The following is a 26250-nucleotide window of genomic DNA, read 5'->3' on the forward strand; positions in this document are numbered from 1 at the left end:
TTGAAGTTGAGTGCTAACTTTTTTGCAATAAGTTATAGCTATGGAAGTAGTAAACGAATGGAGATGAGCTTTACGGTGCTCATAGAGAAGACATTGAAGTTTTATGAAAAATTATTTCAGTTTAAAAAAAAAAATGTAAACCATTTTTGTGCAATTATTTTAAACGAATGCAGGCTTTTAACATCGGGCGCGATTTAAAAAATCTGAAAAAGGAGAATATAGTTCTATCCTTCCCCTTAATGGACAAATTTTGAAAAATATGGACATTTTAAAATTGGCCCTGTAAAAATTGCCAAAAGTTGACGCTGCGTCGCCCAGCGGCCAAGCGGCTATACCTGATATTCTTATACAGGATTCTCGAAAATGATATTATTAAATTTGATAGTAATTGAAAAAAACTGAAGGAGGAAAACTCTTACTGTTTTTTATATCCAACATAATACGGTATCTAAATTTTTGGTGTTCGCAATATTTGTGACTTTCAGTTTTTTAAATGGAATGCTATATATTTGATTACCCAATATGAAAGCGACTGTTAAGACAAATTCAACCATATGGTATACTATAACCTTCAAGGCCACAAAAGGTTAGGAATGAAGTAAATATATTGAACTATCTATCTAGTAGATTGAGTTTCTTCCTTTCATTTCTAACTTCAAACTTTCAACACTTAACTTCAAACAGCTGTAAAATCGTCATTTTTCAAAATTTTGAAAAATCCTTTGAGGTACGTTTAAATATCACTAAAGACTACAACATATTCAAATTTCAGCAATCTACGAAAACTTACTCCGAAATCTGTCCGACTTCGCATGGAATGTCCCTTTAGCGTTGCTTTCCCTTTCGCCGCATCATCGATCAAATTCCTGTGATCCTCTCGGTCGTGAGGCGCGTATATACGCGTGGGGACGATATCAATTTAGATATCGGATGGAACTGAAAAACTGGGACGCACGGTGCGTTGCGTTGGCAGTTTTTGCCGTCTGGCGATAGACAGCAGTAATCTCGCGTACACCGAAGGGGCTGCTGGCGAAAAGGCGCGACGAGCAATGATGGCCACGATCGATGAACTCTGGCCGCGGGATCGGCACCGGGCCAAGACGATTTTGGATCGTACAGAGGCCCGCATTCACCATCCACGAGCGTTGTTGTATTTTTATCGGGGGCAAACCTCTCGGCAAGGTCCACTCGTCGCGACAATGCCGGCCCTGTCTGGCCCTCTTTTCGCGCGGTTATCGTAATAGCCGGTCATTATCGCCCGCTCTCGGTAATATCTCGAGCGTCGCTGGTCCTCGCGTGTTGTACCCACGCCTCGCCGCGCGCCCGCTCCCTCCCTCTCCCTGGTCCTCTGTCGGATCGACAATCCCCCACAGGCGAAACTGTAACAGATTCGAGAACAGACTCGTTTGCACGGGAACGAGCCGCTCGAAAGCTCCGAGGAGACGGTTGTACAAACAGAGTCTTCGTTGTACCCTGTCTTTTTTCAGTTTATCGTAATAGCCGACCATTATCTTGGCCCACAAGCGTGGTATCTCGAGTGTTACCGCTCCGCGCGACACCGCCGCACTCCGCTACGAGCTCTCAGACTTTGTGGGTGGTAATTTCCTCCCGCTCGCTCCTCTTACACGATGGTAAACTGCGTGTTCCGAGGACTTTCTCGATCTCGGGATTCCCGAGGACACGGGTACCCTTCGTTGGTAACGGATGTCACGGGATTTGCCCGTGGAATGAACGCTCCGGCGTCGGGGAGAGTTGAAAGGCAGCAAAGAGGATTCCTGCTTTACTTCGAAATCGATTAACGAAGCGACGTTCAGAGACACTATCGTCGTGTGCTATTTGTTTTCCCCTTGTGGCGGGGTGAAAGTAAAATTCGCCCCGTTGCTGGACGGAGTGGGTCACAGTTTTCCCGCTCGAGACCCCGCCGTACCTTTAATCACGATCGCGGACACCCCGTACGAGCGTGCAGGCACGTTCGTGCGGGCGGAACGCGGCTCTCGTTCGCGTCCCGAGCAAACGCGGAGAACCAACACGGTCGCGCGTAGTTTGTATGCTAATCAGAGCCGTGTTCTCCCATCTCCGCGTTCTCTCCTCCTCGTTCCATCGACGCGCGATACACGCTCCTCTCCATTCGGTCCTCCGTTTGCTTCAGCCCCGGCGGCGGGGCTCTTTCACTCCGGCCCGATGCTATTTCCTGCCCGAGACTCGATGCATCGCCGCGTCGTCGCGACCGTTCCAGGCAATTCGCGATAATTCCGCGCCGTTGTTCAAAACGGCCACGCGAACGAGACGCCAGCAGAGATACTCCTCGCGGAATCTCCGGCGAGAGCGCAATCGAGCGCCGCGACAAATTGTAAGTGGATGTAACGCGCCGCCCGCTATCGTACCGCCTGCCTTGTGCTCCTTTCGCTGTTATTCTGCTGTCCTCGTTGCGATTAAACGACCACGGCTCCACCTTATTTACGCCCGCGCGAGTCCACTGGCAGAATGACCCGTAAAGGGGATTTTCGAATGCGGAATAAAATGATGATCGAGTAGTTTGACACCTACAGCTTTACGACTGTAGCGAGATACGGTGAGGAAAATGAGGACCTTGCAGCTAGAGGGATGCAGCTCCGTCTTTACCAACTTGGAGGAAATTAGAAAAAACTGTTTATAAAATTATTACTTTGAATTAACATTGAAAGGAGAACACTAATTGAACAATTTCAGAGAATAGGTAGTGGTTATTGAGCTAATAAGTTTGTCTTTCTATTTTTGGCGAGAAATATTCTATAGGTAACAAAAATATTAATATTTCTATTTTTATTTATCTGCAATAAATCGCTCATTTTTTATCGGATTTGCATCAAACGTCCACCAAACGATATAGATTTCTTTACGCGAAAGAACTCAAAAACTGTCAGAAATTGGTCCGCACTCCTGTTGCTGGGAAGACAGCCTGTTATAAAATCCAACTTAGTAAATTCCATACGAAGTAGCCTCGAAGCTACTATAAAATTAAAAGACAATCCCACAAATTATTGAAACATTAAATATTTAGTTTATTTCTATAGTTTCCTAATTTTTTATTCAACTGTACGAATACTCTTTGCTCGTCCATTTCTGCACGTCCATCTGTTCTTGTTAATATCTTTGTAAACGTTAAAGGGAATATAATTTTGTTTACACAAAATCTATTCTACAAACATCGAGGAATATTTATTAATCATTGTGTTCCGTTAAAATTTATTACTGACATGGATATGCAACGTTTTACTTTAAATTAGTCGCTGTACGAATACTTTTTACACCGACTGTGGGTATACCGTTGCATATTATATATAAAAAAATATTGGTATTTCTCGTTAGTTTCGTATCTTTGCGTTTGGTTCCAAACTTACTGCCAGGGTTGTAGATACGCGCAGCACTGGTCAGACATTCTTCGCATACGCGTAGCGTACCCTGAACACAGCAGAAATGCAGAATACCAAAAATTGTCAAGAATGATAGCGAGTCAGCAACCCTGCAGAGTCCCTGTATCTCCCATTTATTTTGATCTGATGAATCATTGCAGGGAAATACCTCCATCAAACAAAACTCCCACGCGCAGCAGCGAAAAGGTGGTGCTAGCACATGGAGGGGAATAGAGGCAGTCTGGAGATCCTGTAGCCTTTATTTAACCGGCAGACTGAACGGTGCAGGCTACCCAGCAATGCCTCTTCGCCTAATCTAACCTATATTTTTCTCCGTTTCACCCTGGAGCCCCGGCTATCAGCCATCTTTTCGCTTCTTTGCGTGGTTACCATTCTCCATATGGAAACTACGTCTAGACAGAGGCGTTCAGGCTATTCCCAGTGGGCCGTAGACGCGCCGGTGCGCTGAATGGAGGCGGAATTTCGCGAAACCGCGTAGGAGGTCGGTGTACGTGCAAGAGTGGTGGATAAAAACACGGTGGCTGGTGTAATATCGACGGCATTAAAAGCTGATCCGACACTTTGCGCGGCCCAAATTGAATTCTCGCCGGGTAAAACGTCACGTCGCGCTTGGCCCGACGCGCTCGGTCTCTATGTCAGGAGTTTCCACCGCCGATCGAACCGAGCTGCGCCTTTCTAGGGCCGATTATCTCCAACGACTCCGCTGGAGAAGAATCGGCGACGGGGTACGATCGTATCAGGATTCGTCTCCCATTCTATTCCCCGGAGTGCACGGATCGCGGAGCTATTATAATCACACTCGGGGCTTTCGGGACTTGTCGCTCGAAGCGGCGAAGGCAAGCGGGGCGCGCGGCCCGCGTTAATTCGAACCTTTGGTTTTTCTCGCAGCGAAATAATAACGCGCGCGGCAATAACGATAAACGTCACGGGGGTGTTCCGAGGAATTGCCGAGAATGGGAGAAAGAAGGACAAGACTCTCGGGAAATGCTCCGTTCGACGATATTTTCCAGTTGCGCGGGGGGAGGATAGCATTACTTACGTTCCACTTGCCGCGGCACAGATTCGAGACGATGTAAACGGGAAACAGGGAATTGCGAGAGGGAGGAAGCGAACGGGCCACTCGCCGCTGCCTCTCTACCAGTCCGTTTCCTCTTCCTTTTTCCCCCGTCTGTATTTCCCTCCACCTTTCTGGCCGCACTTTGTCTCCGTAAGCCACATTCGGGTCACCGGCGCAACGGAGGGATGCTTTAACGATCTGCATTGCATGAGCACTTCGCTTTCACTCCTACCCCCTTCTCTCGAAAGCTTTTTCCGCTCCTCGTCTTCTTGGGTGGCTGCACCCTCTCAAACCTTCGATATCGCCACAGTCCCGTGATTGTGCCCGATACGCGGACCGCCAGTTATTTCACACGGCGAAACAAACGGCCCCCGGTGCCCCTTTTCGTCTTCCGCATCCGGTAAGGCGCGTCAACTCCAAGGAAAATCCGGCTTCCACGTCTCCGTCGCCACACGGAGGACCTCACTTTCGCTCGAGCTCGCGAGGCACTCGCAGCTTCAACCCCCTCGCGAGTAGTTTAGCCCAGGTCAGAATTATTTCCGCCCGTTTCCCCCTATACCCTGAACGACACCGGTCACTGGGGCTTGTCAGGGGTGTCGCGAGCTGCGGTAAAAAATACATTCGCCCCGGGGAAGGCGCAAGGATTCGGAGCTAGTGACGGCGGAGGGCGGAGCGCATACATACCACACAATAGCTAGCAATTATGTAGAGTGGCCGCCGTCTGGCCTAGCATACTCGGGCGTTGCGTCTCTGTGTGCTCGTCTTCGTCGTCGACGCGGCCTTCTTGGTCGACGACGGCGTCGTTGCAGTCATTGCTTGTTAACGCTGCGCCTCGGGTGTCTTGGAAATGTACTGCCGTTTCTCCATCTACCTCTCATGATCAGAGGGAAGGCGTGCCTCTCTATCTTGCTGTCGCTCAGCAGACCCGCAGCCAGTTTCTCAACCCTGTTCCGCGGCCAAGACGTTGGTAAGAAGTGCACGTGCAAGAAAATCGCGGGATGCACTTACGGATATTACCGGGGCGCGCAGCGAGCGTAAGAAGCAGGGAGAGCGTCGCAGAAGCGGTCGTTAGAGGACCTCGAACGGCAGGAATTAAATCTTTCGCGCGTAAGGTGAATGTCCGAATTTCTGCTCATTTAAGAGGTTGCTCGTCGTAAAGAAGGTGTAAAAAATTTGTTCGTGGTCAAAATTTGCAGAGAAATTGGTTAATACCTTAATAATACATCAACTAATTGAAAATGTATATAACAAAGATATTTCGAGATGTTTAACTATTATTAATTTGTAATTAAATACAATGCTCCAAATGTCCGTATTTCTGCTCGCGAGAAATAGCGATGCCCGTATTTCTAATTTTCTACTCACAATTTCTACCCATTTCTGCTCACATAATGTTGCCGTTTCAGGTTAGAATAAGTTACATCTTTTATGGAGAGGTGTTGTAACATAATAATAAATACAAATATTTATAATTTGGAGAAAAATATTTATTAAAATAAAAGTACTAGTTTGGGCTAAACTTAAAATTATTGGTTCGTGTTGTTAGATATCTTCGTCTATTTCATGACTGCTGCATTTATTTCTCTTATTTTTTTAAACTTAGCTTTCTCATCTTTTTCCTTTCTCCTAAGTGTTAATTTTTCTTCCGTTATTATTTTACATTTTGCTTTCTCCTCGTTTTTTCTCCTTCTCCACAGGGCTAATTTTTCTTCCCTTATTATTTTACATTTTGCTTTCTCCTCGATATTTTCCTGTCTCTTCAGTGCTGCTTTTTCTTCTCTCTTTTTTCTTAATTTAGCTTTCTCTTCATCTTGTTCCTTTTTTATGTTTAAATTTTCTAATCGGAAACGTTTTCTTTCTTCTTTTTCTTCCTCTTTCTTCACTTTACCAGCAATTTTTAACTTCTGATATTCCCTCCATTTTTCGGATCTTGCTACAGCAAGAATTTTCTCCTTCCTTTTCTTTTTATTGTGATTAATACCTGAGGATGAAGATGTTGGCCAAAAAAGCGATTGTTTGAAAGGCAAAGGAATCAAATCAGTCATATCTGTGACAAAATCAGTATTAAATTTTTATAATTTATAAGTGTTCTTATTGGACAAGTGTTTTCATCTAAATTATTTAACATTTACTGTTATTTACCATTTTTTTCGTTGCTTAGGCTGTACTTTATTTAACCCCCAGCTTGCGCAACACTCGCGTCAATGTTCAAATAATTTAAAATTATTTTGTTACAACTATAGTAGAAACGTAACATTTATATTAATGAGAAAATTACGAAATGAGTAGAAATCGGTACATGAGCAGAAATTGGGACATTTACCTTCCGCGCCCCGCTGCTGGTGTAAATCGCGACGCTTCTTGCTGCTAGGTAATTCTCTGCGAGCTCCGAATTATTATCTCCCGGTTGCAGCGACGTCGCGACGCTGATCGGAAAAACGCCCCGTCGATCCCACCGTTGTTTCTATGGAATCGACTGGAAAAATCGCTAAGAGCGCGAAAGTAAAATCCGAGATCGAGCTAGGTGGAAGAGCGCGGCAGAGCGTCGAGCGAGAAGGATTTATTCATGGCAGGGTCGTTTCGTGAGGATCGTCCGGGGCGACGAGGGGCGTCGTTCTCGAAGTGACCGGAAAGCCTGGCGAGCCGCGCTCCATGTTAGCTTCAAGGACCGGATGGTAATTAAGGGAAGACAAAAATCCTCGCCACCCTCAAAGCCCGGCCGTTTTTCCTGATATTTACCCGGGAATTAGTTGCTGGCAGCTTTCGATCGCGCTTGAATTCCAGTCACCTCTTCGACCCTCAGCAGCCAGCGATAGCTTCTCGTCTCCAGCTGCACCGGGGAATCGGTTCTTTTTCACTTACGTTTGTTTTCGAACGCGTGTCCCCGGAGCCAGGCGTAATCAAGGGCCCATTGTGACCGTTCTCGGGGGCCATTAGACACCGTGGACGGTCGCGCCGGAAGTGCATACGTGCAGTTGCACCTCGCGCGTCCATCAGAGGATAATTTCGGGCGGGGGTTCGTGGAGTTGCCGTTGCCGCGCCGGGCTCGGGGAGACGGCGAGGGGCTGCGGAGGGGCACGGAGCGGTGAATCATGCTCGTTGTTTCTGTATACGCAGCGGCAGATACTGAGAGGGGAAACGGCAGTCTATGGGTAATTTAACCCGCGGCAGTCCTGAATGGGTTATAATTGGTGATGACAGGCCGTCAGGAGAGGCAGCATTCAACGCGGCTAGAGTGTCGCTCTCGAGGATGGCTGCTCTGGGTCTGGGTCGTCCCCAGACGTCGCAGACACCCGCCAGATTTCTCTCTGCGTGTTGGTGACGGCGATTCAACCGGGTGTCGCGGAAAGTTGCGATCTCTGAATGGCTTGTCAGTCTCTAGACGCTAGGTACTCGCGATGTAATCGTTTTCCACGGCTTCCGCGACACCTTCCTCGCGTTTCTTCCACCCGCACCTTCGGTTTAGTCTTTTCCCCGTGGCTTCTTGCTCCGAGGAGCGTCTGCCTGGCTCTCATAACCAACGACGATCAATTGGACGAGGACCTAAGCCAGTGCAGGATCAAGGGAAGCAAGGCACCGTTCGATGTATCCATGGATCGATTCAATTACAACGACGCTTTGGCCTAATTCGCGCATAGCTGGGTTTGCGGGCTAACCGGACGATGAGCTGTGGCTGGATCCTGTTCCGGGAATGATCCACCTTACACCGGCTGCTCGATCCGTGCTCGCTACACCGCGCGGATCTCGTTCCCTCTGTAACTGTAACCCCGTCGTGCCCGCTGGATGCTCTTCCGCGGTGTTTCCGCGCGCAGACATAATTCCATTCCTCGCAGTGATATATCCGTGAATGCGAGCTTCCAGGGGAGACAGTGCCCCTCAAACGTGGCAACTCTTTGAGTGGACCTGCGGGGGTCGCATTCGAAACTCGATGCGGTCGGAAAATTCAGCTGACCGTCTCGAGAGCCGCGGCGAGTATGATTTAATCTTGGCAAATTGAAGGAGAAAGGCATTGGAAATTGTCAAGTTGCTTCACGGTGGACGGAGCTGAGAATCTCTAAAGCGACGGACCACGGTATCGTTCTAATCCCATCCCATTGCAGTTTCGCAGCCGGGGATATTACCCTAACTGGCTATAATTACGTCATCGCCATTGTCTCCTCGCGTGCATCTCCCGGTGAATGGTACAGAAGCAACCCTTGACACCTCCGAACCCCTGTCACGCGTACTTTGTTCCTCCGCGGCACTCGACGTCGTGTCTGGCTCATTTGCAGAGGGCAGCGACGCGACGTGGCACGACGCAACACGCATAAACGCTTGGCCTCGGCGCTCGCGGATCTCCACGGCCGCGCTCGTGTTCACCTTGCCTCATCGTCGAGTCAAAATTGCCGCCCCCTCCCGCCTACGCTTCCCCCGTTCTGTTTCGACGCACCTGCGACTCTCGCGGGCCCGTTAGACGTCCTCCATTCACCGGTCATTGTATACACCAGCCTCGTTACGTTTTCACCCTGGTGCACTCGACGCGACGGTTCCGCGCGCGGCCGGTCGTTCACCCGCCTGGCTTTTTGTACGCAGCCCTCGTGGCCCCGTAATTGGGGAAAGAAAATGCTCGACCATGCGAGAAAACGCCGAGTGTCGCCTCCTCCCGCGAGAAAGTTCACGCGCAACCTACATACCGAGTCCAACTGAAACCTCGAGCGAGTTTCGACGCCTCGCAGTACCGTCTCGATATTCGCGTCGGTGCAACGACCCATGCGAGGGAGACCGCCGCGAAAGAGGTGGCAATCAGTGCTTCTCGCACAATCCCCCAATGCATTCGATTTGGAAAAACACTATACCTCTTTTTTTCTTCAGATTTTTAAAATCGCGGCGGATGTTAAAAACCTGCATTTGTTTAAAATAATTGCACAAAAATGGTTCAAAATTTTTTCTTTAAACTGAAATTAAATATTTTCTTAAAACTTCAATGTCTTCTCTATAAGCACCGTAAAGCTCATCCCCATCCGTTTACTACATCCGTAGCTATAATGTATTGAAGAAAAGTTAGCGCTTAACTTCAAACAGCTGTAAAATCAACATTTTTCAAAATTTCGAAAAATCCTTTGAGGCACGTTTAAATATCACTAAAGACTATAACATATTCGAATTTCAGGAATCTACGAAAACTTACTCCGAAATTTGTCCGAGTTCGCATGGAATGTCCCATTCGGTAACTGCATTTCACCGATGCACTAGCGCTCCCCGAAATTGCATCACCGAGTGCGACCACACGCGGAATCGTGGAACATCGCGCGGCAGCGAGTCGGTCGCAATCGCCGAATCCGATCTCGGTTATGTCGCGAAATAATTAACAAACACCACGGTCTGCGATAGCGGCGGCTAACGTGACAAATCCGAGCAATGCGAAGATGCATGTAGATTCGTCCGTCTCGATCAGCCCTAGGGCATCCATATTCATACACCACGCTCAAGGATACCCGCGAACAGCGGCGGGACGGGCAGCGAGCCTAGGCTGCGTCGGCGAGGGAACTGTGAGCGCATCGGTGCACCTGCAAGTCGATGGCATTTCTCTGTATGCATATCTGGCTGGGAGTGCATGCCTGGTCCGTGTAGCCGGTTTAATACACCGGGGATATCCCCTTCCCCCCCTGCTGTGCGTTAATATAAGCCGGTGTGCGCAGCAGCGTCGATTAGTTGGTGCACGGGAACGTCGGCTAATGCGACGTTACGCCAGTTATGTTATGTCGAGTATGCGAACCGCACTCGGGGGAACGACGCGGCCATGGAGAGGAACCGTGAGCGGATCTTCCTGGACCGCAGGGTCTATCCTGCGGATGGCGGGCCAAGGACCGCCGCCGGCTGCATATCGGTCGCCCCTTCGTCGCGCAATTGCATTTCGCGAATTATTGGCGTATCGCCGGCAATTTCGCCTCTATTCTCTGCGGCCCGCGGTAGATTCATGGCCGACCGGACGTCTGGCTGGCCGTCGCGACGCGATCGTCTTCCGGCAGCGTCGAATTCCTTCGGTTATCGACTAAGGTACATGTCCCAATACTTGGAAATTTAAGGGGCTAGGTCACCCTCAACAGCTCAAAATCAGGCCCTTCTTCAAGCGCATATTCTGAAGTAATAAATGAATATAGAGGTAATTTTTGTTTTAATTTTGAAACTTCATTTCGTTGACTTTAATGCGCAAAAAGGAAGTTTTAAATATATTAATGGGGAAAAAAGTTATGCATATAAATGTGAGAGCGTGTACGCTATGCACCATTTTTCTAAAAATGTATTAGTTATACCAATATACTAAACATTATTAATAATATTCGCTTAAGAAAAAGTAGAAACTGTTTAGCAAAACAGACACGAGCAATACTAAAATGGTGTAAATTGGAGAGTTGAAGAAAGTTAATTTTTTTTTGCGGGTGTTACAAGTTTACTGCGAAAAATATGTATATGAATATATTTGATTAAATATTTGAATAATTGAATAAAATAGTTCTCTTATGGATGAAGCGAATATTAAATGTAATAATCAGTATTATTTGCACTAGTTTGCAAGTACTGGGACGCTTCCACGTATCGGGACATTTACCTTACTCCGTGATCCTTGGGACGCGACGCCGACGGCTCTCAAGCAGACGCTCGTTTTCGCGGAATTGCCCGCCGGGAATTACGGTGGAGTCGGTCCAGCTGGATTGTGAATTTATGCGCCGAGTGCATTGGAAATTTGAAAGTTGGACGCTTTAGTAAACAACGTCGAAAGGCTCTTTTCCGTGTAAACTTTGGGGGAACGATTTCGTTAGCCGGAACTTGTGTGCTACCATCCACAATTATCCGTCGCTGAAAAGCTGCAAAGTGTCCCCGTTGCACCGGCATTAGGGGGTTTATTTAATTGGAAACCGCGATAGAGGACTTTGGTTAACAAAGTGATTGCCCGCCGGAGGCCCTCGTAAAATTTCCATTTGTCGTGCGCGCGCGCGCGCCTGTATTTGCTGCGACAACAGCAACGCGACAAATGGAAATCTGACGGGGGCAGTTCTTTGGCGAGTTACCGGTCGAATTAACAGCCGACGCTGGCTTGGAATAGGATTCGATTACACCGATAATTACGACTCATTGCCGGCGACTGCGGGATGGAAATAATCGCGTTGGTCGCGTTCGCGCGTCGAACCGGCCATTAATAGCCGCGGCTTGTCTTCTGTAAGCGACAGGGGAAGAATTTCCACGGCGAGGAGCAGGGAGCGGCAGGGTGCGCCCGCGAGGAACATGAGCGGGAACCTCGAGGAACGATGAAACGGACAGAAAGGGTGGGAAGAGGGAAAAAATAGCAAAGGCGGCGGCGGAGTGTTCGCGGAGTTTCATAAACAGAATTATGCTAACTACTCGTGGCACCGGGGCGAGATAGGGAGGTAAATCGAATTCAGACTCGGTTCAACCTCCTCAAGGAGACTCGCTGGGTCTCGTTAATGCACCGTTCTCCGTTCTACGATCTCCGTCCTCCACCCCCGAGTGGAGGCAACGCTCGTGCCGTTCCTCGGAAAAATGAAGGATCGCGCGAGGAAGACGTACCTAACGCGATCGTTAGATACGAGAAGGGTCCAATTAGGGTTAACTTGCCTAAATCGTACCCCTTAAGAACAAATGAAGCCCGGGATTTATATATGTATATATCTTCTACAATTATTCATTAATCAGTGTGAAAATTGGTGAAAATCTTCCTTGCATATCGAGGAAAAACTTTTTCGCTGCAAGTTATGTGTACCTCAAAATTGTTATCGCAATTTATGTTTAAAGAAATAACGATTTTGGACGACGAAGAATGTTTTGTTTATAATTTTTAGCTCGAATAGCAATGCTTGGATAAACAAACTGTAAATAGAGAAAATATGTGTCGTGACAAGCTTTACAACACTGTATTTTTAAAATTCAGTTTAACAATATTTAATTTTCCAATCTTCTCTTAGCGTTTGGACAATAATTTTTCCCATTTTCGAGCGCTAGTCCCCTTACTGCATCCGACCCTTCAGATGTTTACTTACTACATGAAAAATAACAGGGAAAATGAAACAAAGTTAGTGTTAATGAACTCAAACAATAAAAAAAGTTTTATCTACTCAAACAACAAAAAATAATCAACTTTTATTCATAAAACCGATTTATTTTTAATATCGAAAAAGTACCATACTTATTTTTCGTACTTTCAAATTTAATTACCTACTAGCATTGTGTCATATTTCCCTGTCCATTTTCTTGACACAATTTACAAAACCAGCTTTCATTTTCACCGTGTTCCTTCTCCTTCTTTTCTTTCTTTTCTGTATATTGGTTTTGGCGGTATTCTTACGATCCTCTTACGAGTTTCCTTTGCTTCTCTGCTTTTTCTGGTTATGATTTTCTTTTTAGCCTCATCCGACTTTTTTTCTAGATTGTTTTTGCATGTCCGTACCAGTGCGATTTAAGCTTACTCGCGGTGGTGCGAAACAGGCAAGTTTAGCCTACATTTCCAGCCCCCAAAACGCGTGAGCATCTCGTAGCAGGAAACTCATGGAATCTTGGAAAGGAATTCACAATCCTACAGCGACGAAAGCATGTTCGCAGCTTCCTTCCCTGCAGAACCGACGATTTGCCGAGGAATTTGCAAAGGTAAAAATTCTCGGGACGGGTTAATGTCCGCAATGATGGCGGCCGACACTCACGAGCCTCTTAATCTCATCCTCGCTTAATTATTTCCTCGCGTAGCAATAATGAGAAGCCGGGCAGCGTACCTGACCCCGTTTCAAGGGGGATCGTCAGTTATAGCAGTTGGATGCCGCGGTGAGAGAGAGAGAGAGAGAGAGAGAGAGAGAGAGAGAGAGAGAGGGAGAGAGAGAGAGAGAGAGAGAGAGAGAGAATGAGTGACGAAGAGGGAGGATCATTTAGAGGTGATTTATGTCCCTCGTCGCGTGTCCGACACCCCCGCGTTGCAGGCTATCTAGTAATCTCAAGAAACACAGGCGGCTGAAGCAACGTCGAGAGGCAGGGACAGCCGGCGGTCCTCCTCGACGTCTGTTAGTTAAATTCATTTAGCGAATTTACGCGCGGAATAAAGGGCCAGGGGTGGCTCCGCGAGCAGGCATCCGCCCCGAGAATTTTCATCTCACTTGCCTCGACCCCCCGACGTCTCCGGTGAATCCGAGCGAGCAAGTTCACGCCAGGAATCTCGAAGAGGATTTACGCCGTGCGTGGTCAGACGGGGCTGGTTAAAAATTCTAATTAAGCGATAAGCCCGATAAAGCGGTCCCACTCTTTCCCGCGCGGCTGATACTGTCTTGAATTACGACGCCAGAGGATCGCGGCGGTGGGGCCGGGAGTTTGGAAAGTGCGAATATTAAATTCCTCCGCGGCGGAAAATAATCCCTGCGTAGGAAATTGGTTGGTCGATCCTGGATCCTCTCCCTCCTCGCGAGCTTCCGCGCCTATACTGCGCGCGAAGGCATCCTCCGCGAGAAGGGTGGCGAGGAACGCCGCGCCCTGGGTCCGGTCGGCCATCTTCCCCGCGCGAAATAAAATAAAACGGATATTAAAACTGGCGGCAGCTAATTTCCTCGTCTTCCCAAGCATAATACCCGCTCCTCCGGTCGCCTCGCCCTTTCCTTCGTCGCTCTCGTCCTTGCGCCACGATTTCTCCCCCCTCCCCTTATCGGGCCGGCTAAGCCATTCATCGAACGGACGCCTTCTGAATATTCAGCGGGCGACGAGGTGCGAAAGGGAAGCTCGATCGGGATCGGAGAGGCGGGCAAATCGAATTGGAGGCTCGAGCTTGACGAGTGACAGGCCGCTGAACGCACGCTGCAGACGCGATTAAAGTCTGCCAGGACGTCAACGTGATGCTCCTGAAATGCGAATTCCCTTCCAGCGTGTCGACCCTTGACCCACATCCCGCGCAGACACGGAGATTGAATCGCTCCGATGAAAATCCACGGAAGTGCCGGGGATATAAAATTCGACGGCCGTTCGTCCACAGGCGACATCCTGGATTTTTATTAATTCCCCCGGGCAGATTGCGAAAGCCGGAAGTCGACGACGCGTCGGTAGGTAGCGGAAAATATAATACGTTACGCGCGCAACGAGACCTCGCTCTGCCTTGGGGTTCGATCAACGGCTACCCTTGAAATTGCAGCCGCTGCCAGAATCCTTCTATTTGCGAGCAGACTGTCCCCCGTACGACGAATCCCATGGAAAAGCTGACGGGGAAGGAAGGAAAACGGTGTCCAGTGGGCGAGAGGGAAAGCCAAGGAGGAAACGATCCACTCATCCGACCGCAATCTCCGTCCGGGGCCACGGGAGCCCCGTTATCCTTCGAAATCGGAGTATGATTCTCCTTCGGGACGTAAACTGTAATCGGACACCGAAGGACGTACAAGCTAGACGCAGCGACATCCGATACTACGTCCACATAATATTGGCGATGCTTTTAGCCGCGACAAACAGTGACCTCCTGCTCCGTGCTCCTCGATTATCCCCCGCGCTGGGGAGCTCTTGCGTTCCCGGGGTGGGTATTTCAGTCCTTTCGTTTAATCTTGTCTCCGGTGGTCACTGAACGATGATATATCGCAGCGATATCGGAGCTGAATAAAAGCAGAGGCTGCGTGTCTATTGTTCGAGGCTGTTGCGGAAGCCGGGCAAAGGGTATGAAACTTTAGGCACACTAACTTTTTTTCAATACATTATAGCTATGGAAGGAGTAAACGGATGGAGATGAGGTTTACGGTGATTTGTAGAGAAGACATTGAAGTTTTAAGAAATAATTATTTCAGTTTTTTAAAAAAAAACTTTGATCCATTTTTGTGCAATTGTTATAAATAAATACAGTTTTTAAAATCGGGCGCGATGTTAAAAACCTGCATTTGTTTAAAATAATGCACAAAAATGGTTTAAATTTTTTTTTAAACTGATATAATTTTTTCTTGAAACTTTAATGTCTTCTCTATAAGCACCGTAAAGCTCATCCCCATCCGTTTACTACTTCCATAGTTATAATTTATTGAAAAAAAGTTAGCACTTAACTACAAACAGCTGTAAAATCTACATTTTTCAAAATTTTCAAAAATCCTTCGAGATATGTTTATACATCCCTAAAGACTACAACATATTCAATTTTGTGCCACATCCGAAATGTTACTCCAGAAAGTGTCCGATTTCGCGTGGAATGTCCCTTTAGCGCTGCTTTCCCCGCATCGTTCGTTATTTCAATCGAGGAAAGACACTCTGACATCTCTGAAACAACTCCGGCCGCGTTGAACGCGCCTCCCTCGCCCTCGAAACTACCCCCGAAGGATCAGTTACGCGGAGGGAAGAACAATGAGAGGAATCGCTGGCCCGTGCCTTCCTGGTCAAGAGTAACCACCCGAAGGAGCTTCGGTGGCTGTTGGAACGACGTTAATGCCTTTCGTCAAAGGATCCTCCACTTCATCTACGCTCCTGTCTTCCGGTAATGCACAATGTGCTCGACGGTTGTGCCAAGTGGGGACTCGAGGGACATTGTACAACTCTGTAGATGTCTGACGTGACTGCACACCTTCTACGCGAGCCCAAGCACCTTTGAGGTCGTTACGCCGCTCGCTTCTACCGTGTTTCGACCTCCACTCGAGGCGGAGGCGGAGGCGGAGGCTCAGTCAGACGGCTGGTTAATCAAGCTCCGTTTCACTTACCAACCCCGACCCTTTCCTATCTTACCCTCCCTCTCTCTTCTCACGGTATCTTCCAATTCGACCGGCAGCCGAACACTCGGACTCCCGTTCACCGGCTTCTCCCTTGTTCCGCATCTTCAATGGCCCTCGAGCCTGCGTATCTACTCCACGGGGCCAGTATCGGATTAGTCATAGACGAGTGGGTTTCTTGCTAGCACTGGTCAGAGATTAGGTGTCCCTTTGCCGATCGAATCGCTGATAAAACGGATTAGCCGAGGGGGACAAGCAGATAGCCAGGGCACTAAAATCAGTTTGTCGAATAAACTCGGTTCACCTCCGATTAGGTACTCTCTTTTATCTATCCCCGCCGGGCTATTGATCTCTCATTAGTTCTCCAGCGAGAGATTAATCACCCGAATCAGAGTTCCCTTCCTTGCGCGGCTCGTGAAATGAAAATGGCGACCGGCTGCGTGTCGAAGATTCTTCGGAAGCGATCGCGTCGGAAAGGAGGGCAAGTTGCCCGCCCTTGATCGTAACGCGAACCGATAAAAGAACAATCTGCGCTCTCCGAGGAAAAGCGGGAAGGGCGTCGGCTGTGTTTGTTCGGGTGGCCGCCAGCTCATTAGGTAAATCCCAAAAAAGCAGGGTAAACGAGGGGCGCGAGAAGGGACGCGACGAGCGAGCCGCCGAAATTTATTCCTAAACTTTCGCAATTTAAATATCCGCGGTGTTTCAATCAAGCGGCGCCGCTGCGGCACGTGCGCACACCTACGCGCCTGTATACAGGCCCCGAGATTACTTTCCTCTCTTTAGACTTTCATCGGCACCCACACCCTCGTTGCTCCAGTATCGGCCAGAGATTTTCGTGTCGGCGCGTTACGCTGTTAAATATTAACCAGCGTCGCGAGCCCCGGGTCTAAAGAACTTCGAGAACTCTGCAACTCGCACCCTCTACGCCACTTCCAACTGGGGTGGAGTTATCCTGTACACCTGTTCAAATTAGAAACAAGGGCGCGTGAAGCTTCCAATCACCAAGCATCGAGTTATCTCTGATATCCTGCCAGAAAACAGTGTCCAGGTCATTGCACGATGTATTTCTCACCCGTGAAGGGTCGTACATGCATGGATGACCGCGAGAAGAGCAAGTCAGGGCGCTCGAATCGACTCGTCAACGATAACCACCCCGTAGGAGGTTACTTCACTGGACGGATAGGAATAATAGCACCGCGGCAACCCATCCTGATAACCGTGAATCCATCCACGATCGCAAAACAATATCCCCGCTTGTATAACACGAGCACAGGGGGTAGGTTCGGTTTTGCACGGCCTCGCGTGGGCGGAGAACGCGTGGCCACGCGCGTTAGGCAAGATAAACGACCGGATTGTGTGTTTCTTCGGCGGTCTGATCTTCGAACGGACGAAGAAATGATAAAGACCTGCAAGGCTGGGTGATAAACCGTCTCCGCGCCAGGCAATTTGTAACGTAACCTTGCTCGCGCACCGTTCACCATTCAGGGGGTAACTAGTGAAGTCAAAGGATCGAAACACTACTTTCAAACGGTTTACGCAAAGATTAGCAAAGTTCGGCGAGCATGCTTCGCTGTCTCTCGACCGAAATTTCAAATAGTCGTAAACGATCGAAGTTTCCCGAGGAGGCTGATGCCTCGAGCGCTTGCAACTTACAGACCGAGGGGCCCGTAACTCTTTAAACGGGTAAATACCAAAGTTATTCGTTCCAGCCTGAATTTCCTGCCGAGGAAATGACATCTTTCCCGCGTAGACTCGTCCAAACAAATACAGAGCTTCTCGTCAGTTCGAGAGGTGGTGGGAAGTGGGAATGGCTGTATATCCGCGAGTACAAGGGTGGAAGCGCGACGATATTACCTACGACGGGGCGAAGGAATAGAGAATCCCACGGGTTACGGCTACGGGATGCTGAAAGGGACCGGGCGGAGGGGCGGCAAGGGTGGAAAGTCGTTTATCGAGTCGACAGGCCGGGTGTACCCACGCGCATTGATATGCAAAATTTGTAGTTTCGAGAAGCTTACGAGAAACTCCGGCGGCGAGTAAACTTCAAAATCCGATGCGCTTGTCGGTGCGAGGCTATATACGCGGGCACGGAGTCAGCTTTAACCGGTTCGTGGTTCCGGTAGCGGGGGTTCCGCGCGCGCCAACTTGGCCATTTCGGACGACTCGCGAGGCGTAACACCCCTAATGCGCTTCTAAATATTCCGCAGGCATTTTTGGAGGTGCCAAACGCGCGTAACTCGAGCCACAATTAAGGGGAATTATTCCACCGCCGAATAACTAAAACTTCAATCTTGGAACCGGTACAAGGCGGAGGTAGTTTCGGTTGGACGTGACTCGATTCGCCGAACATCTTCTTAGGCGTCCGCGAAGAATCAGCGTCTCGAAAGGGATGTTCGAGGAAGCCTGAGGATGACTGGGGGCGCGATGACGCGAGGACGATCGCCTGGCGTGTTCGACGGGAACAGGCGGCGCGTAACGCGACGAGCAGCCGAGCCGTGGAAGCGACTGGAACGCCGCAGTGAGGAAAGTTCGCGATTTTATGGCCAAAACCACGAAAATAAATTTTTCAATTCGACGAAATAAATGCAAATGTCGATTGAAGAACTAATATGAATATCAAATGCCACCAATTTTACTGTTAAATGTTTTAATACAAAGCTCGTATATACTCGCAAATGTTTATGTTCATGTGAGGTTAGACCGATCGCAAAGAATTAATCCAGATTTTCAAGTTGCTTCAAAACACTTGTATTGTGTTATCAATTGTGGAATCAATTTTCAATACATAAAAAAGTTATCAATCCCATAATATCCTGCAATGATTTTCATTACTATTTTACGTTGGACTATTTTGATTCTATAAAAATAATTATTAATTGCTAATAGTTGCTAATCTTGTAATTATATGCATTTTTTTTAAACACGATCCAGCGTATCTTGTCTAACATACGACATAACTGTTTTAAACGATTTAATTTAGCTTTGATCCTCTGTTTGATTGTTTGCATTATGTATATTTGTTTGTCGTCAGAAGCGTTAACCCTTCTGCTACGCCCTGCTGCACTGTAGCAGAGGCATGCTCTAACAAAGATAAAAGTGTATAAATGTAAATAATAAAAAAGTCTTTGTCGTTCGTAATTTTTGTGCTGTTTTTCGGATAATTTCGTTTCTCATATATTAGAACGTAAAAGTGCCGAATTTTATATATTAAAAATAAATTTTGAGGTTTTGACCACGAACATGGATATAGTTCTTCAATCGACATTTGTATTAAATTTGTAAAATTCAAAAATGTCATTTCTGTAGTTTTGGCCATAAAATCGCAAAATTTCCCCACTGTGGAACGGGGCGAAAGGCTAGATAGCTGTACGCGCCGGATAGCGCCGAGATAGAAACAGAAAAGGCATTTAATTAGCTCGAGTTAAAAGCTCGGCTTGAATGACCTATTCAGCGCCGAGCGGCACGACGAATTCGCTTCGTCTCGCTCTCTGAAGAAATGGGTCGCGTAAGGGGTGGGAAAAGTCAAAGGAGGCTGTTGCACGTTGCAAGGTGTCCCTGTGTCTCGCGTCCTCGATACGCAAAATGCCTCTTCCTACGCTTCTGCCACCCACGCGTCCTCCTCGGCTTACCGATCCCTTCTTTCCCCCGGTGACGTAGCTTCTTGGCCGGGGAACTCGTCCTCCCTGGCTAGCTTCCGCGTCATGACTAAATGAAATCCATTACCAGATGGAACGTCTCGCTGCGAGTGCCTGCAGGGCGGGGAAAGGGGGCAGGGGCAGACGTCGACCTTAATGAAAAATCATTACGATGTCTATGGGAGAATATGGAGCGGAGAGGAAGAGGACTGGAGAGCACAAAAGCCAGGGCGCGGTGGCTGGCCAGAATGGGTTTGATTAGAAGCGCCCCGGAAGTTTCCATCTGTTTCCCGCGGAGGCTGTTACGCGGCGGCTGGTCGAAATCCATCAGATCCAATCCCTGCGCGCTTTCGATGCCCCCGGACCGGAGTACCGACCAGAACTTGGCCCATCTTGTATAGCTTCGCGTCCCGATATTCAATCCCGAATACTAATTGCTGCGCCACCGTGAATTTCCATCAGCGAATCGCGCCCCGTAACTCATGGATCGCGTGGACCCTCGATAGTGCGAGGGAAAGTCTCAAGCTAATCCAACGCCACGCGCCATGCTGATTCATCGGTTCATGGGTATCTCCTTAGATAGAAGTTTTACAGAAGTAAAGTGGGGTGTGAAGTGTAACCTATCTCTATTGTTAAGTTGACATTAAGGGGACCTTCCGGTCTAACAGTCGATTTTTTTATTCCTTTTTTCGCATGTTCAACCTTTTAGGAATGCGTGTTTAAAAGGATTGGTTGAAATTTGCAAAATTTCCGAAGTTATAGGCACTTGAGTACCGGCAAATGCATGGGCAACAACCGGCCACTCGGCGCCCACGTAAAACTTTAAATGCGTTTTTCTCGAAACAGAGTTCTCAAAACGGTGGGACCTGTATCTCCAAAAGCCACTATCCGATTCGACTGAAACCTTTTTTACCTTGAAGAATACACCTCTGGTTATGGAGGATATAAAAAAAAATATAAAAAATTGAAAATTTATAATTTTCTAAGGCGTTGAAAGGGTGACAAATATGGGGAAAAAGTGATTTCAAACTTCAAGTGTCGTTGTTTTCTAAAAAAATGTCATTTTTGTAATTTTTCTGGTTTCCCCCCTAGCCAGAAGTTTACTCTTCAAAACAAGATTAGTTTCAGTCGAATCGGGCAACAACCCTTGGAGATACAGGTCCCACCGATTTGGATAAATTTTTTGACACCTTGACTTTAACGACTCCCTAGTGCCGTCTGCAATGATTAATTATAAAACAAAAAATATATTTCTATAATTTAAGACATCCTTAATACAATGCAAAAAGTTCCATTAAATTATATATAGTTGTTTTCCTTTAATTAATTCCTAAAGATCACCTATTTTTTGGGGGCTCTAGACCGGAAGGTCCACTTAAAGTCTTTGACCTTGGATAAAGTTGCATTAGACAGACTAGTTTCCAAGGTAGCGTCTTCTACTGTGTCTGCACCCCTACAACACTCGCAAAAAAAACGAGCACTCGCAAGAGTGCAGGTTGCAGCAGCGGGTTGGAGAAGCCCTTGGAGGAAGGCGTGTGCCGGTGCTCGAAGGGTCGACAGTCGACAAAGCGCTTTATGGCCCGTTATATGACCGCAAGTTCGCGATACCATGTTTAGCACGGGTACGCGATCACCAACACGGCTAGCCTGTTCCAGGTGCATTCAGCGCGCCAGTGTTTCTCATGCGACACAGTCGATATACGCTTTACGACCGTTCCTATGGGGCCGTATGATTCGCCCAACGACAGGGTTGACGCGTTGCTTTGAAGCATAGTAACGTTGCACGCGACGACGTGGACAATTGCGCCGAACAAGCCTGCATTTCACTGCGTGGCGCCGAGTGGTGGTAGGACGCACGAGTCCCAAAGATTTCCTCGAATCCGAGCGCGTGGACGATGAAGGACAAAGCGCTCTTTCGCTTTTGCGACCGGTTAAAGAGGAGGCGGACAGAAAAGAAGCTCGATTGGGAACCAACTTTGCATGCGCATCCGGTACACTGCCCTCGCCGGATGGTGAATCTAGCGAGCTTAGGCGTGTGTTTGTGAGCCGGGGGAGAGCTGACGGAGCGTGTTGGCGCTCGATGCTCGTCAAGAGCACCGCTAAGTGTGGTCGCGGCATGGCTGACAGTCGACGGCATTAGGCAAATTGAAGTCTTGCTGGTGGAGGAGGCAGAGGATGCCTAGTTTACGTTCGTCCCTCTGTCCAGACCCGGCGCGGCGTGAATCTGCCGCGATGGTTTCAGCTCTCGGACCGCGGAGCGTGAAACCCGGCAACGTTTCCGCGAGGAGCGTCTGCAGGAGGGAAACAGGTCGCGGGCGAGCAGCCTGAAACCAGAGGTCGTCTCTCGGTTCCCCGTTTAACCGCCTTTGCCTCCTGTTTCACGATATAACTGGCTCTTTGCCCGCGCTGGGGATAATCTTTTAAGGCCGCCTCTCGAACTAATTTCGTTTCCCTCCATCTTTGCGTTTCATTATACGGTTTAGGAAGTCCAACCATAGTCGCCTGAATTAAGACCGAAATTGTCGACGGTTTGGAGATAATTGAAGCGTCGCGCTCGTTCTGTTTGTTCGTCGCTGCGGCGCGCCGGCCGTTCCCGCACGGTGTAATTCTACTTACGCGCGAGTGCACCGCCTGTGTTATAAATTAACCCCCTACAAAACATCCAAAAAGTACAAAAATTACGCCAAGTACATGAAATCAAATAAATCACAAAAAATAAAAGATAATAATAAGTACTATATAAAAAAAAAAATGTGAAATCAAAAAGAGCTGCAAGTACTAAAAGGTGCTTTCCAACTGCGCTTAAGATGACACAAGTACATATACATAACTAAAATGCTGTGTTCATACATTCCGTTACTCATATCGCGGACATTTTAATTAACCCATCAAAAAGAATCCCATTTAAAAACATTAGCGTAAATTAATAGCTTCACAAAATTAATGATATACAAAATTTGCGCCAATTATAACAGTGGCTATTTATACAAAGAAAAAAATGTATTAAATAATATTAAGCAGATATATTTTTATACAAATAAATATTTTAATACGAATAAATATTTTATTCAAAATTCTTGGCACTGCGCTCCGAATTGGTGTTGCTAAATTGATTAAATATGTATAAATTGCATTAATCTTTTTCTCTCTTTCTTGTGCGTGCGTTCGTGAATGTGTGTATGTGTGCGTGTGTATATGCTACGTATGATAGAATTAAATATATGTAGAATAAATCTGCGTTTCTAGTATGTATATTATGTATTTTAGATTATAAGAGAGTTATTGTGAATTATTAAATACTAAGACAATTATCATTTTTTCGGTTTCGCAGCGCTAAATATTTCGAATAAAGTATTAAAATATTTATTTGTATAAAAATATATCTGCTTAATATTATTTTTATTATTAACAAATTTTGGCGACTTACCTTGTTAATTGAGACAATAATTCAGTGTCCTAGGTGGTGTAAAAGCTCGTGACATTTCAAACTATTTTGACAACATTCCTTATTTGACACTTGGCAGGTTATAAAATTCAATAGTATACACTAGTTTCTTTTAGCTGAAGGTGTGGGTGTAACGCGTATACGTATTATGTCGAGGAAAATTTTTACTGGAGAATCAGAAGAAAAATCTTAGGTACCGTTTCTGACAGGTCCACGATATGATATTACGATATCTCTGTCATGCGTGGACCGATTTTATTGAATTTGGATCTATTCGAAAGCTTATATGCGGTTCACATAAGAAAAATGCCTTTAAATTTATCTGGCGTGATGAGATATTAATGAAACAAGTTTCAGGCTAGGTTGCAATAGCCGTGCGACGAGTAAATGATAACGGTAGCGACAGTCGACATATACAGGGTGTCTTTCATGTACTTGGCGTCGAGACGCTACCGTGTCTCTAGATATAGCGTAGTCACGTTGAGATCCGAGTTACGCCGTGAATGAAGTTACGTTCCAGTTGGTGGGTCAAAGTCCAGGATCCGATGCGATGTATACCTACGCGCGGTTTCCCTCGAATTTCCCCGAAAGAGAAAACCGATCGACTGGTGAAAAAAATCACGGCGGTGAGGCGCCAGTTTCTGTTCCAGCAATTAATTCGCTCGTTATATCCCCTCGAGCCCCCAATCTATTCCCATAATACACACAGATATCTGTTCCCGTACCCCGTCAGCCATTCGCCTCGACGACCTACTATTGGAAGTGCGCCGCAAGTTGTTAACCTTAGTTGGCGGTTTAATTACACAGGCAAATATTATCGAACTGACGGAGTTAATTAGATAATTAAAACTTGAAGGGTAAACTACTTTGCCGGAGCGGCGGTGTACCGACGGAAAGCGTGTAGACGTGGTGGTAGGTGGGCCCCGTCCGTGTGCCAAGCTTCTCCTCGTGTACGGGCGCACCCCGAAAGATGGAAGGCGAGATTGACGGCGCACCGCAAGTCGTGGTTCTTCCACGATTCTACCTTCCGTCGGGAACTTTCCGCGAGGACGTAGATGATACCCGGATCTACCTGTTCCCACTGTAATAGCAGTATGCACCCTTAACGAGAAATTCCTTTGGTCTCGTCTTTTTACCAGCGCCGGAAAATTCGTCCGTCTTTCTCCTGCATTTCCGATCCCCGCGTGAATTATTGCGCGGCTGAAGGGCTCTTTGTCACTCACCGGAGGCGTTTTATTATGGCTAGATCTTGATCGCCTAAAGTGGGAAGTAAACAGCAGCCATCGCTGATTGTCAGAATGAAATCCAGCGATCGAAATTCCACTTCCTATTCAGTTTGTTCTCCGGAATATACGGGGCGAATATTTGTGGATTTTTTTTTGAAGAAGCGGAAGCGTATATTTTTACAAAACGTTTTGCGCTTAAAAGAGCAACGTTTAAAGAACATTTGATAATTTTTTTGTAGAAAAATATTTACGTTTATAATAAAGTAACAAGCGACATCCAAGAAGCATTTTTAAAAATTTGGTTTTGCGGTTTCGACGAAAAAATTACCAAATGTTCTTTAAATGTTGCTCTTTTAAGCGCAAAAAGTTTTGTAAGAATATACGCTTCCGCTTCTTAAAAAAAAATTGACAAATATTCGCCTCTTTTCGGTCGCCTGACTAGGTATAACCCCTTAAAGCGGGAAGAGCAAGTCCAGAGATCTGCACCCCTGTCAAGAGTGATGAGTGCGCACACGCGCGCTCGAGCCAGCACGGTGGCGATAGGCAAAGGCGGATCGCGATTCATTAAAGTTTACATTGAGAAAAGCTCTCGGGTGCAGCTACGGCAACGCCTGTCTGTGCAAACAATTGCAACGAGCTCTCAACTAATCTGGTGTGCCGACGAACGGCAGCTGAGAGGGTGGCGGTCCCTGAAAGGCGGTGCACCAGGCAAAGTAGAATATCAACATAGCTTTTCGAACTCTACCGTCCGGGTGCCAGTGGAAGCCTCTACGCTGGCTCTCGCAACGGGACCAAAACGAAATTGTACCGTGTCGATGCGGCCAGATTTCTTTCTGTTTGTTTATCCCAGTTTCTAGCGCAGCCGTTCGAACAGCTGTCTCCTTCCTACCCCGCGGAATTCGACGTTACTGGTGGAAAGTTGAGGCTCGCGTTGACGTTTAGGGAGTTTATAGAATGCACAAGTACTCGACGTATGTTAATCGCGCGATCGCTGTCACGTAGGGAGATTGTTAGGAGGAAGTGTTCTGTGGCGAAGCTGCGCAACAGTTTAAGAAAGTTTGTCTAAGGAACCGTGTACTTTCTGTTGCAGGCACAAGCGGAAAGTGCAGAACCTGTTGCCGTGCAAGAGCGCAGCAGGCGCTGCGGCAGCGGCGGCCGCAGCAGCGGCTGGAGGTCGTGGCAGGGTGTTGACGGATGGACAATCGCACCCGGGCACAGGGAGCGCGGGTGGCGCGGTGCTGTACGAGGACCTGCCGGAAGCGGTGACGCACTCGCAGCTGCACAATCACCTGCCCAGTCACCACCCCGGCCAGGCGCCGACGATCGAGGTACGAAATCCCGATCAGCGACACAGCCTAAGGGAACGACAGCCGCAGCAGTTGCAGCGTTCGCGCGCCCCCGTGCCGCATCATCTCGACTATCTCGACTACCGGGACCCCAGGGCGATACTGCGCGTCCAGGACAAGCCCTCCAGGGCAGTCTTAGGCGGCTATCGAACACCGCGAGCCCTCCTCGCCAAGTCCCAGGGAGTCCCGCTCTCGATAGCCACGCACGCGCCTCCCCGTGGCAGCACCGTGACCAGTCCGCTCCTGCAGAACGCCACTAACGTTCTCAGGAACAGTCACTTGCTGCTGGCCAGTCAGAACGCCCTGATCACCAGCCAGCAACCGCTGCCCCCGACACCTCCGCCCCGTGTACCCTGCGTACCCTGCGTCCCCTGCGTCACGACTTGCAGCGACAAGTATCTACACGACAGCTGCGCTCCCGACCGGCCCGTC

General features: G+C 47.8%; 1 protein-coding gene across 4 annotated transcripts in view; it reads left to right on the forward strand.

Annotated features, from left to right (window-relative positions):
* Positions 1–26250, forward strand: part of Pxb (putative Hedgehog signaling attenuator pxb) — a 285795-nt gene that overhangs the window by 241870 nt on the left and 17675 nt on the right. For all 4 annotated transcript variants that reach the window (XM_076810053.1, XM_076810054.1, XM_076810051.1 and 1 more), the window contains one exon: positions 25563–25800. In XM_076810053.1, coding sequence (XP_076666168.1) covers positions 25563–25800 — 238 coding nt within the window. The remainder of the gene's footprint in view (positions 1–25562; positions 25801–26250) is intronic.

The sequence above is a fragment of the Andrena cerasifolii genome, chromosome 4 (genome assembly GCF_050908995.1).
Source record: "Andrena cerasifolii isolate SP2316 chromosome 4, iyAndCera1_principal, whole genome shotgun sequence".
Classification (NCBI taxonomy): domain Eukaryota; kingdom Metazoa; phylum Arthropoda; class Insecta; order Hymenoptera; family Andrenidae; genus Andrena; species Andrena cerasifolii.